Source organism: Tachypleus tridentatus, chromosome 12 (genome assembly GCF_004210375.1).
Source record: "Tachypleus tridentatus isolate NWPU-2018 chromosome 12, ASM421037v1, whole genome shotgun sequence".
In the NCBI taxonomy this organism is placed as follows: Eukaryota; Metazoa; Arthropoda; class Merostomata; order Xiphosura; family Limulidae; genus Tachypleus; species Tachypleus tridentatus.
Window position 1 is genome coordinate 112,749,718 of NC_134836.1, and position 13,638 is coordinate 112,763,355.

At 36.3% G+C, this 13,638-nt stretch overlaps 1 protein-coding gene across 2 annotated transcripts in view; it reads right to left on the reverse strand.

The window, feature by feature from the left end:
- Positions 1-13,638, reverse strand: part of LOC143234367 (G-protein coupled receptor GRL101-like) — a 190,721-nt gene that overhangs the window by 101,872 nt on the left and 75,211 nt on the right. For both annotated transcript variants that reach the window (XM_076471674.1, XM_076471675.1), the window contains 3 exons: positions 9,815-9,931; positions 8,036-8,161; positions 3,515-3,613 (listed from right to left, as the gene is read on the reverse strand). In XM_076471674.1, the coding sequence (XP_076327789.1) occupies positions 3,515-3,613; positions 8,036-8,161; positions 9,815-9,931 (342 nt within the window). The remainder of the gene's footprint in view (positions 1-3,514; positions 3,614-8,035; positions 8,162-9,814; positions 9,932-13,638) is intronic.

Sequence of the window (13,638 nt, forward strand, 5' to 3'; positions counted from 1 at the left end):
GCACCCGACTCATAACCCGAGGGTGGTGGGTTCGAAACATGCTAGCCATTTCAGTCGTGGGGGCGTTATAATGAAACGGTCAATTCCACTATTCGTTGGTAAAAGAGTAGCCCAATAGTTGGCGGTGGGTGGTGATGACTAGCTGCCTTTCCTCTAGTCTTCCACTGCTAAATTAGGGACGGCTAGCACAGATAGCCCTCGAGCAGCTTTGTGCGAAATTCAAAACAAACCAAATAAAAACAGTTCTTCTACTATTATCTCTTTTTAAGGTAAGAAATTCGATTTTACTTAAAACTTTTAAGATTATATAAGACACATTTTAGAACAATATCCTAGACATTTAATCTCTTGAAAGGTCAACGACAAAAATGGTTTTCTGGATTTAGTGCCCGACACCTACACTGTGTGTAAGTTCGTGATGTTGGAATGAAATGTCCATGTTGAAGCATGTCAAATGGATAAAACGACAAGCAAAGAAAGTTTAACTGCATTGATCTGAAACTAACGCAAAAATACAAATAAAAGTTATCTAACGATCATGACTTATGCCAAGTCTTGGTGGAACGGAATAAACCTGAACAACATTTAACATTGTTTGGCATATGTGGATGATGTAATTGCACCAAAGACTGATCGTTTTTAGTAATGATTTGGAAAAGCACTTTCGGACGTAAAAGATTTATACACCTATTTCATAAAGATGTGTTCAGTTTAGGAAATGTATAATTTTCTCGGTACAGATATTACTTATACGTAATGGGATTGGAAGACAAAGAAACACAAACCACCTAAGAACACCGGAACCGAATAGAAAGAAACCTGCAACAAGTCGTACTCTAAATGTGTTAAGCGAAATTTCATGTCTTGTGTGTGTGTGTGTTTTCTTATAGCAAAGCCGCATCAAGCTATCTGTTGAGGCCACCGAGGGGAATCGAACCCCTGATTTTAGCGTTGTAAATCCGTAGACTTACCGCTGTATCAGCAGGGAACTCATGTCTTGTAAAAAGTACAAATCCATGAACACGTTAGTGGTAAACGCTTCTTACATGCCCCAGGCAACAGCACATAATATCCGCCTCAAAGCGAGATTAACATGCCACAGACTCAGCAAGATGAGGCTCCCCAGTGTTCTTCAGTACACCATGCAACTAGAGAATGAAATAAGTATTCATGCCATTTTGTACAAAAGGGTATCAGTTAAGTCGCTAAATCCAACGCCTATAGATTATACTGTTGAAAAAGGAGCTACAAATCCGTCGTCGTCACATACTAGAGGAAGTGTGGAAAGTCGACATAGAAAGGTGGTGTGCTTTGGACCTGACAACATCACGAAGTTACCTTTTGCAACTGAAAATACGCTTCAAAGGTGTTATTATGATTCGCGGTAGTCAAGTAGATCGTGACCAGTGGTTGAACCATGACCTTTAATTATATGGTGATTACGTAGATTTGTGGTGAAACAATGCATAATGATTTATTTTCGCCGTTTTCGTAGAAGGGATTGAACTTGGAATTTTAGTGATGTAAACATTGGAAATTTCCGTTGAGTTACTAGAAGAAAATAGAATTGGTCCTGAAGCTGAAACCTGGGCTACTGATGGTGGGAAACAAACGATAGTTAACGTTTAATTACAGAGTCAAAATAATACAGGTCCTTAAAAAAATTATTTAATTAGAATATAAAAAGTATTAAATATCGACTCGGCACGGCCAGGTGGTTAAGGTATTCGAATCGTTTTTTGAAAGTAGCGTGGTTCGAATTCCCGTCACACCAAACATGTTTGCCCTTTTAGCTGTAGGGGCGTTATAACGTAACGATCAATTCCTCTATCCTTTGGTAAAAGAGTAGCCCAAATGTTGGCGGTGTGTGGTGATGACTAGCTGCCTTCCCTCTAGTCTTACACTGCTTAATTAGGGACGGCTAGCACAGATAGCCCTCGAGTAGCTTTGTGTGAAATTCAAAAACAAACAAACAAACAAATCGTCTTGTTTTTTATCTGAAATAAAGTTAATAAAATAAACAAAATAGAAATTAATTAATTATAGAGAACTTTCCTGACTGATGGTCACTCGTGAATTTTAATTCTCCATTGTTTTTTAACACATACATCAGTTTCCCAGAACAACTATTTTATTGACAAATTATAAAGTGTGAATCATTATATAATGTATTATTTAAGTGAAAACAACAACAGCAACAACTGTATGTTTGTGTGGCTTATCAGTTTTAACTCCTGCCACACGAACCTTGATGTGGATTCACAAATAAAAAAAAAAGAGATTCCTTGGGCTTTACATAGGAAGAAGACGTTTGGCACTATTTGTGGGGTATAAATCGCTGAACCGACCTGAGACCGTGAGTTAATCTGTAAATGTAAAGTAGAACAACGCAGTAAAACGTGCTTGAAATGTTCTACATGTGGTTGTGAATGCAATGGTTCAAGTGTAAAAATTCAGCCAAACTCAGGTCAGATGTGGGCAGAACTTATTCAGAGACATCTCAATAGAATTGACATAAAACATAACCGGAGAATCGTCAATTCAGTACTGCACTGATAGCGAAACACAAAAGAAAATGTGAACTATACTATCGGTATCTTCAACGAAAGGGATTAGGAACATATATGATAAATCATTAGTTTCGATATTTTGTGGCACTAACAGCACGTAAAAGCCGAAAGATACAATGCTGAAGTTGATGCATACTTAGAGATGATTTCTCTTGCGTTTGTTTTTGAATTTCGCACAAAGCTACTCGAGGGCTATCTGTGCTAGCCGTCCCTAATTTAGCAGTGTAAGACTAGAGGGAAGGCAGCTAGTCATCACCACCCACCGCTAACTCTTGAGATACTCTTTTGCCAACGAATAGTGGGATTGACCGTAACTTTATAACGCCCCCACGGCTGAAAGGGCGAGCATGTTTGGCGCGACGTGGATGCGAACCCGCGACCCTCAGATTACGAGTCGCACGCCTTAACACGTTTGGCCATGCCGGGCCTGATTTCCGTTGCATGAAAAATGCAAAATATAAGGACAGTATAATGCCCAGTATGGTCTCATCATGTGACGGTTTCATTAACACTACTTTTTATCTTTTTTTCTAGATGTTGTGCCCAGTTTCATTCATTAAGATTTAAGAAATAACCCTAAACCACCAGTTTTTTGAAATGACACCTTTGTTGACCATCTTCAACATTATAAGACACTGAACTGGTTCATGTGGCAGGTGCTAAAACATTAACATCTTGTATAGTTTATATGCATATTGTAACATAGAACAACAACGACACTCTTATCACGCACCCAGTTTTCAAATTGCAGAGTGGTTTTTCGTGATTACAGATTTACAGTAAGGACAACACTACTAGGTCAATACTTTCATTAAGATTTATTTTCTAGGCAAATACTGTTACATCTATATCTTTGCAAGTATAAAGTAGTTATGGTTAAGTTACATTAAAACTAACCAACTGCAGTTTTGGTATATACATGTATATTTAAAGGAACCACTTACAATTCAGTTCATCGGCTTGGTTCTTCGCACAATCCAGCCATCCGTCACACCAAACCGAAATATGCGCTCGCGTTCCATCAGCACAGTCCTTGAAATGTTCTGTTGTTTTGATAAAATAAAAATATTATCAAATTATGTTCGCTGTTAACAAAACATGATGATACAATACTTAGGCTTAAATATACTCTCCATGATCCAATACTTCGGGTAAACTATACTCTCTACGACACAATATTTAGTCGTAACTATACTCTCTACGACACAATATTTAGGCATAACCATACTCTCCACGACACAGTCAATACATAGGCTTAACTGTATCTCCACAATACAATACTTAGGCTTAACTACAATCTCTACTACATGATCTCTTTCCAAACGGAAGATATCGTATTTTACAAGATCTAACACACTAATACAAAAAAGTTTTCATAACAGTTTTGGCACCAATAATGAGGAATGATATAAGATATTTACGTCACCTAACTCTTACTTTCATGAAAGAAGAAAAAGATTTAATCCCTGTTGAAGGAGGGATTGTGGGATTTTTAAGATAATACTTCAAATCTTTAGGCGAGCCCATTGCCTACGAAAACCACATAGTGTGGTTTGAATTGTCCGCTAAAAATGTGAAACGAATGCAAACAATCAACAGACAAAGCTTTATTTGCACAGATGATCTCAGCCGCGGTTTCGTATCCAATATGGCGTATGTTGCTATCCAAAACAACCGTTAGTCTTGAGGCAGAAAAAAATTATGAGAAAACGTATAAAAATGGCATCAAATCGAGCCAGTGTTTTCGCACTTGAAGATGTAATTGAATTTGTTCAAGCTGACGATGATTCTGGTTCTAAGCTTGAACAATGCGACGATGATTTTGAATATGATATGAACGAAAGGATGAACGCGTCAAAAGGGTTAAACGTTATTGAAGTTGTTAGTTGAAACAGGGCTGATAGAAAAAGTGATGCAAATGATAACCAATTAGATATCAAACAGCAAGGTAACTCCGCCTCTCGGTGGGACAACGATAAGTCTACGAATGTACAACACTAGAATCTGGGGTTAGAATTCCTATGGTGAACACAAGAGTTAGCCCAAACGTGGCTTTGCTCTAAAACACACAAGCAAACAATCGAGGCAGATTTAGAATTGTAATGTTCCGGTCATTAGGTTTAAGAACCAAAATATAAACAGATTTAGTAACTCAGACTAAGCTCTGATGACATCCGAAATAAGAAATGCCCTTGACTTTTATTCTGTTATTTAATAAATTTATAAGCACTAGGCTTTCGACAATAAGAGCTTATGAAAGAAGATATGCTATTCTGCGGAAAGATAGTTACTAATGAGATTAACTAAAGATAAGCTGAGTTCTTTCATGGATATCAACAGCAGATGAACTCAGTGTTCGGTATTTACGAATTAGGAAAACATTGGTTTAGTCTTGCTGCAGCTTTCTATTTGGAAGAGCGGAAGACGCGTTTCTAAAAGAGGCGAAGAACTATAAATTGTAATAAATGGATTAAAAAACCTCTCCGTGGAACTGAAATAACAGCTTCACGTGCCGAATTAAACGACAAATAACACTGTGTGTGTGTGTTTTTTCTTATAGCAAAGCCACATTGGGCTATCTACTGAGTCCACCGAGGAGAATCGAACCCCTGATTTTAGCGTTGTAAATCCGTGGACTTACAGCTGTATCAGCGGGGAACAAATAAGACTGACATGTCGAATAAGTAGCTTGGATATTTATGAGTGCGTCCTGAGTGGAATTAGGCTTAGAGGAAGTGGGTGTGTGTGATAAACCTGCAGTGTTGAATAAATAAGAAAACAGAGTTGATGAGACTAAGTGCGTCCTGAGTGGAATTAGGCTTAGCGGAAGTGTGTGTGTGGCAAACCTGTAGTGTTGAAAAATAAGAAAACAGAGCTGCTATACACAAAGCGAAATCGTTAAAGACAACAAACAACTTTTTATCGGATTCTCGTTAATAATGTTTTTTTTTTTTTTTGCAAAACAGAAAAGAAATTATAACTCAAGTGACTAAAATCGTTTATATGTCGTCCTCCAGTGCTAGAAATAGGGTTATGATATCCGTGATAGGCAGAACACAGATACTATTTTGTATAGCTTAGTGCTCAATTACAACAGCACAACACATATTCATATTTAACTACATATTCAAGCACCCGCAGTTTATTTATAAATAAATTTCTAGAGGTTTGTTTATTTAATTTTTATTATTATTATCTCAAACAATAAACATACCAAATCGACACTGACATTAAAGTATGGAGTTGGACACAAACAGATATTGGCTTTAATTAAAAGTGGAAGCACAAGTGAACTTGCTGGAATACAAAAACCATATATTTTTATCATGCGCATAAATATGTCATTTAATTTACGATTATAAACAGTGACGTAACTACAAAAGTGCCCCTAAACTACCATAAAAACAAAAATAATTTACTTTCTATTTCCTTTCATAGGAAATTCTAAACTTTTCAGGCTTTTAGGGCCCCTTTTGGATAGGACTCACAAAAAAAATTGTGGGGGCATATTTAGGACACTAATATAAACTAAATTTCTTCAAGATAAAAAATTGTACACTGATATGTCAACACTTTCACACAAACATAGATATCACGGAAAACTGTTTGTACATAATATATACGTCCGTGGTTTTATATTTGTTGGATTAAATAATTGAAAAGCTGTAATAAGGAGGTGATAATGGTACCAATCGTTGGAACGGAATATTTTACCACTTCTCTTGAAAAGCAACTTCAAATGTTTTGCGATTTAGGGTTCTGTCCCTCACTTGACTTTGGAAAACGTAAAGAGGTCCAATTACGTTCAAGTTGGAGCATTGGACTGGTCGAAGTAGTATTTGTGAACGTTGTTGTTGTCAAACCACTACAGGTCACGAATGGTGATCTGACATGTACATTTGAAAACAATATAAAAAAAAAGATAATTCCACCAAATCAGGAAGTATAGGACATCACAACAAGACGATAAATTGATGTGTGTGTTTTTTTTAATTGTAACCAAATACAAACCATCTAGAACAAACTTCCACTATGTTTTTACCTCATCTTTCTCTTCACGGCTGGGATGACACATTCATCATATGCATTCTTTAGGTTGTTGTTACACCCAATACAGATCCCAACAGCTGCCTCCTGGCACCTATCTAACCATCGGCACCTACACCTATAAGGTGCAGAATAAGTCTGAGTACCTAAGTACACTACATAGTAAATGTCATTGAGAATCTTGAATTAGAAAGGTTGGAACAGAGAACAATGAATAACCATCGACCTTCTGAACTGGGAGGAACACCAATTGTGACTGGCTGATTGACTAACACAAACATCTGAAATCAGCAGCGGATGGACGGATTTACAGCTCGACATGATGGTTTCCGATTGTTGCGCCCTAATATTCCAAACCAGGGGAACCATGTAGGTAGACAATGTACCCTCATGGCTCTGATGGGCTGCAGTATGGCAACACTGCTTAGCAGCATGTAGCTATCTACATTCATTGGATGTGGGAGGTCCTGATGCAGGATTTCTGGGTGATTGATTTTTATAACATTTATCAAAGTTTGTATAAGTGTGTGTGTGTGTTTTTCGTATAGCAAAGCCACAAAGGGCTATCTGCTTAGCCCACCGAGGGGAATCGAACCCCTGATTTTAGCGTTGTAAATCCGGAGACATACCGCTGTACTAGCGGGGGCTTTTGTATAAGCAAATAACATGGATTTAGCTGGGACGGTTTGGCTGGCTTTATACACTAGTTACTGGTTATACCGACAGCACTTCATCTAATAACATATATATATATATATATACCACTAACTGTTGAGTTAATTTTTATTGAAACCAAACAGTGACAATCACACTTATAACGCATCCACGGCTTCCCTGGTTGTTATGTACTGAATGAATATTACGATTCAATACAGAAACATGTATTGTTAAGTGTGCACTGGGCCTATTGTTTGCTTGTTTTTGTTTTCGGCAAAACATCACAGGGTGAACAGCGCTCTGTCTACCGCGGAGAATCGAATCCAGAGTTTTAGTGTTGTAAGTCCGTAAAATGACTCAGTTTGTTTATTTGTTTTGAATTTTGCACACAACTTCACGAGGACCATCTGCACAGGCCGTCCATAATTTATGTAGCGTAAGTCTTGAGGGAAGGCAGATAGTCATCACCACCCACCGCCAACTTTTGGGCTACTCTTTTACCAACGAATAGTGGGATTGGCCGTATCCTTATAACTCCACCACGGCTGAAAGAGTGAGAATGTTTGGCGTGACAGGGATTCGAACCCATCAATCCTCAGATTACGAGTCAAGCACCCTAACCACCTGGTCATGCCGGGCCAAAACACTCAATAGATTAGGGTGAATTACACAATTTAATCCGTAAAAAAATAATTATGTTCGTATGCAATTAAGATAGTAGACTTCACTATATTAATATATTTATAATAGTGACTACTTACCAACTGGATTACATAATTCCTCATCACTTCCATCTAAGCAATCACGATGACCATCACACACTGAAAACTCTCGAACACATTCACTGTTTTTGCAACGATACTCTCCATACCAGCAGTTTCTATAAGCTGACGAAAGAGAAAGATTAGAAACTTTTACTGATAAGCGTATTTGGCTTTAAAGTTTTATTATTCAAAGTTTCAGAAAAAAAAAGGGAGGTGAGATTCTGTTCAGTTTTTTTTTTACATATGTCCTTTAGTTATATGCTTCTAGTTTATTTCGGATTTTATACTTATAAGTACGGAAACTAACAGCTGTCCCACCAGGGGAAATTGTTTGTTTTGGAATTTCGCGCAAAACTACACGAGGGCTATCTGCGCTAGTCATCCCTAATTTAGCAGTCTAAGACTAGAGGGAAAGGCAGTTAGTCATCAACATCCACCGCCAATTCTTGGGCTACTCTTTTACCAACGAATAGTAAAATTGATCCATACATATAACGCCTTCCCCGGCTGAAAGAACGAGCAAGTTTGATGTGACGGGGATTGAGAGTCGAGCGCCCTAAACACTTGATCATGCCAGGCCTAGTTTTGTCCTGTGTGCTATTAGTGTGTTTTATACAATAGTAATTTGTATCAACTTCACAACTTACTTCAGGGTGTTCTGAGTTTTATTGGTATTTTTAAAATAGTTTTGGTTAAAGTTAAATGAAAATATTGAAATTATTTCCACTATTTTTTACATTCAACTGAGACTTCAGTAAGCCTAATGCTTGTTCACCAACGATACTATTTTTTACATTCAACTGAGACTTCAGTAAGCCTAATGCTTGTTCACCAACGATACTATTTTATACATTCAACTGAGACTTCAGTAAGCCTAATGCTTGTTCACCAACGATACTATTTTTTTACATTCAACTGAGACTTCAGTAAGCTTAATGCTTGTTCACCAACGATACTATTTTTTACATTCAACTGAGACTTCAGTAAGCCTAACGGTTGCTCACCAACGATATAGTCAGACACAAACCTCCAGAGTAATCTGATTAACCTTCTAATCACTTAATAAAATGTTAATAAGTAACGAAACGATTTAAATTATAAGGTGATTTTAGAGCATGAAGTTTCGTGGAAGAAGCTCTAATTATTAGAATAATCTTACGTCAAAATATTTACTAGACACCTGTTGAGAAACTACTAAACTAATTAAAATAAACGCAAGTTTCTTTATCAACAGAGATCTCGGAGAAACCCAGGCTTGAACGTCTACTGGAATATTTAGTTTGACTAACGTGATTAAAAGTCATTCATGCAAACAGTTTGAAACATCAAACTAAATTGATAGTTTTAATTTCGTCAGAAAGATTTTGTCGCCCATCTTAACTTTTTCCGGAGCATTTTGATAAGAGTTCGACGTAATACAGCAGTTCTGTTGTTTTCAGGAACGTGAGTTTTTAAAGCTAATAGTACCATATTAATTTCTACAATATACAGCAGTTATTCTAGGACAATCTTCTATTAGAATCCTATCCTATGTAGTTCGTTTTTGTAAAGACAATTAAATAGTTTTGAGAATTTCGATTTCTTTTTTCTTACTGTTTTTTGTTTTCAATTAAAACAATTTATTGTACACACATTTCGGTTGTCAGTCACTTTTTTATCTTCGCTTCATGAAAGGAGATCGTTCGTCACAAATAATTTTATACTAGAGTAACATTACTAAATATTTTTAATTCTAATGAATAGAAATAAAGGATAAAATATGAGATAACTGCTTACAACAGTTGTGTTCGTCAGAGAGATCCCCACAATCGTTAACAAAATCACACACAGCATCGTTTGGAACACAAAGATGGTTGTCGCATTTAAAGTGTGTAGGTGGACAGATGTATGTTTCTGAAAATAAATAAATAAATATATACATATATATATATATATATAACATGCAGAAACAATTTCAAGAAATACTTTTTTATTTATTTTACAAATTGACTTCACAAGTGTCTCACACATATGAGCTTTGCCTTTACCCACAGGCTTATCAAATCTGTCATTTTACAAGTTAGGCTTATAAATTCATGATGTAATTTATTAATCTCTCCTCATAAGTATCAATTCAATATTTAGGATTATAAAATCATGAAAAAATAAACTTTTCTTCCATCCATAAGCTTACCAGATTTATTCCTTAACTAGTTAGGGTAATACAATCATGTTAATTGTTTTTCATCATAAGTATCAAATCTGTCCTTTGCTTGTTAAGGTTATAAAACTCATAGAAATAAGCTATTGTTTTTTTCATAACTTCGCCATATTTGTTACTTCGCTACCTACGCCTGACAATGTGACTGTCTTCTTCTGGGATAACGATTAGTTCTCTTTTCGTTTTGTTTTGACTGAAACCCACTTGTTATACATGTAAGCAAATACTTTTAGATTCCAGACGAGCTCACTACGTTTCGGAAACTTTAGAATCGTATGGTTATTTTATTTGTGTTACCTTCAACAAACACGATAAGAAAACCAAGTGTACAGTTTGCTAAGATATTTACACAACCCACTCTAAACTTGAACTACTGCTCATAGCAGCATTGCTGTATCATTAAGAAAGATAAAAATATCCTTCGTATCACAACATAGACCTCTACAGGTAAACATTATAGTTTGTCATCGTCTGTTTGTTTTTGAATTTTGTGCAAAGCTACTTGAGGGCTATCTGTGCTAGCCGTCCTTAATTCAGCAGTGTAAGACTAGAGGGAAGGCAGCTAGTCATCACCACCCACCGCCAACTCTTGGACTACTCTTTCTACCAACGAATAGCGGGATTGACCGTAACATTATAATGCTTCCACGGCGAGCATGCTTGGTGTGACGGGGATTCGAACCCGCGACCCTCAGATTATGAGTCGAATGCTCTAACAACTTGGCCACGCCATGCCTAGTTTGTCCTCGAGTCTTGAACAAAAAACAAACAGTTGTTTCTACGTCTGTGACAATAAAATAAGTATTTCACTTTCACCATTGGATTTACACAAAACAATAGTATAAGCTGTGCGAATCTTAGTTCTTCAAACCGATTTGTGTTTCCCAGCGAATTCTGAATGAAATGTCTTTTTATTCTGCGATAATTCCAAGCAGAAAAGGCAGAGAAATTCCGTTGCCTAGAACAGAGAACGTAATTACCAGGCTCAATGTTAGAATTCGTTGGTAGTGAAGAAACGGTTCGCTTCATCACTCTTACACGGATACAGGTTTTAGGCTCAGAAGTAACAGGATTATCAATTTTCTCACGATTAATAAGTTTCTTTACGTAAATTGAAATCTAAATGTACATATTTTTTTTGCCCCCCGCTAGTACAGCGGTATTCTCCGGATTTACAACGCTAAAATCAGGGGTTCGATTCCCCTCAGTGGGTTGAGCAGATAGCCCGATGTGGCTTTGCTATAAGAAAAACAAACAAATATAATTTTTTGTTTTTCATAAACTTATCTATCGATTTTAACATTTAAATTCACAATGAACACTGGTTAGGGCTTCGTTCACTTTTCACAAAACGCTGACACTTCTGTGCTATATTGTACAGGTAGTTTACTTTGGTTTGTTTTGAAATTCGCTCAAAGCTACTCTAGAGCTATCTGCGCTAGCCGTCCCTAATTTAGCAGTGCAAGACTAGAGAGAAGGAGCTAATCATCACCACCCACCGACAACTCTGGGGCTGCTCTTTTACCAACGATTAGTGGGATTGACCGTCACTTTATAACGCCCCCACGGTTGAAAGGGTGAGCATGTTTGGTGTGACGGCGATTTGAACCCACGACCCTCAGATTATGAGCCGAATGTTTTAACCACGTGGCCATAGCGGGCCAGAATGAAAGGTAAAGTTATCTGAGAATTTGGTATTGATGTCTAGATATAGAAGTTATGTAAAACACAATATTTCGCTGTCGTTGAATGAGAATTGAATATACAAACAAGAAAACTTTCTTAGTCAAGTATTAAATCGTATAAAATAATTTACAAAATACATCTCTGATTGCAGAACGAAAAACAAAATTCTAGTTTTAAAAAGAAGGAATCCACCTATTTCTTATGCACCAGCGGTACAGTATGTTTACGGATTTACAACGCTAACATCAGCGCTTCGATTCCCCTCGTTGGATTTAGCAGATAGCGTGATGTGGCTTTGCTATAAGAAAATACTTATACCAAGCGAATTTTTTGTTACTCATCAAAATTTCTGCAATAGCACCCTCAGACTGAAATTATTCTGGGCAGAATTAGAGTAAATGAATCTGTCGGGACTTGGACGTGGTCAAATCATCAATCGAAAGGGTTTGCACTCCCGAGTCCGAAACTGTTATTAGATCTCAAATTAGATAAGAGAAGACAGTTTTTAGTTCAATGTTTATATTTCAAACTAGGAGCCGTTTTGTCGCGGCCAAAAAAATAAAATAGATGTTTATTCTAAGGTTTAAGGTTACATTCTTTCTATAACATTACGAATAATTAATGACATTAGATACTAAGAAAGAAATTAATTTAAGGTTTAATTATAAGTGGTTTTATTTTTCTATACTTTCACAAATTGTTAGAAACGTCTTTTTAACTATGTGCGAAATGTGATATTCATTATTAATTGAATGGCTAAACCGTTGTTTAAACAGCTGAGCAAATAAGTTTTTATTGGTTTTATTTGGTGTATTACAGCAAACGAGGCTAAGTTTTTAAGATACATATTTTTTTCTTTCATGAAATCTCGAATGAAAATGTGGCTTTCAGTATTGGTTATTTAGCTACACGCATCCGCCCGCTATGGCCAGGTGGTTAAGTCGCTCGACTCATAATCTGAGGGTCGCCAGTTCGAATCCACATTACATCAAACATGCTTGCCCTTCCAGACGTGGGGACGTTATAATGTTACGGTCAATCCCACTATTCGTTGGTACAAGAGTTGGCGGTGAGTGGTGATAAATTAGCTGCCTTCCCTCTCGTCTCACACTGCTAAATTAGGGACGGCTAACGCAGATAGTACGCGTATAGTTTTGCGCGAAATACAAAAACAAACAATACTCGAATCCAGTTATATCAAAACTATGCACAAATAGTTTAAATAACACTGTGAAAAAATATTAGAAATAGAGAAATTATTTAATTGTATTCGAATTTAATTCGAAAATAAGTTACAAAATATTTATACTTTTACTATTTTGTTTCCATTTATCTCTATCATTTTCTCAAAAGTATTAATTATTTTAGAACTTTTCCGGTCCAATTCTACGTTCTAAATTCATTATTTTAAAGAATATTAAATAACTGTATTATAATTGAGAAATAATAACCTTGTATTACATAATGACAAATGTATACTTTATTATATTAAATATTGGATAACTCTCTTCAATATAGGTATGCCAATAACACTATTCGACAGTTTTTCCAAATTTCACGTTTCATGTTGTGGTAATTTCAGCTTCTTAAACTTGAGTTTTGGCTAACTCATCAGGGTTTGTTCCAAATTGAAACCTCTAAATTCAAAAGTCTTCGTTTTCCCTCTTTAAAATGAATTTACGAATTACAAAATTTTAAAATGAATTTAGGAATT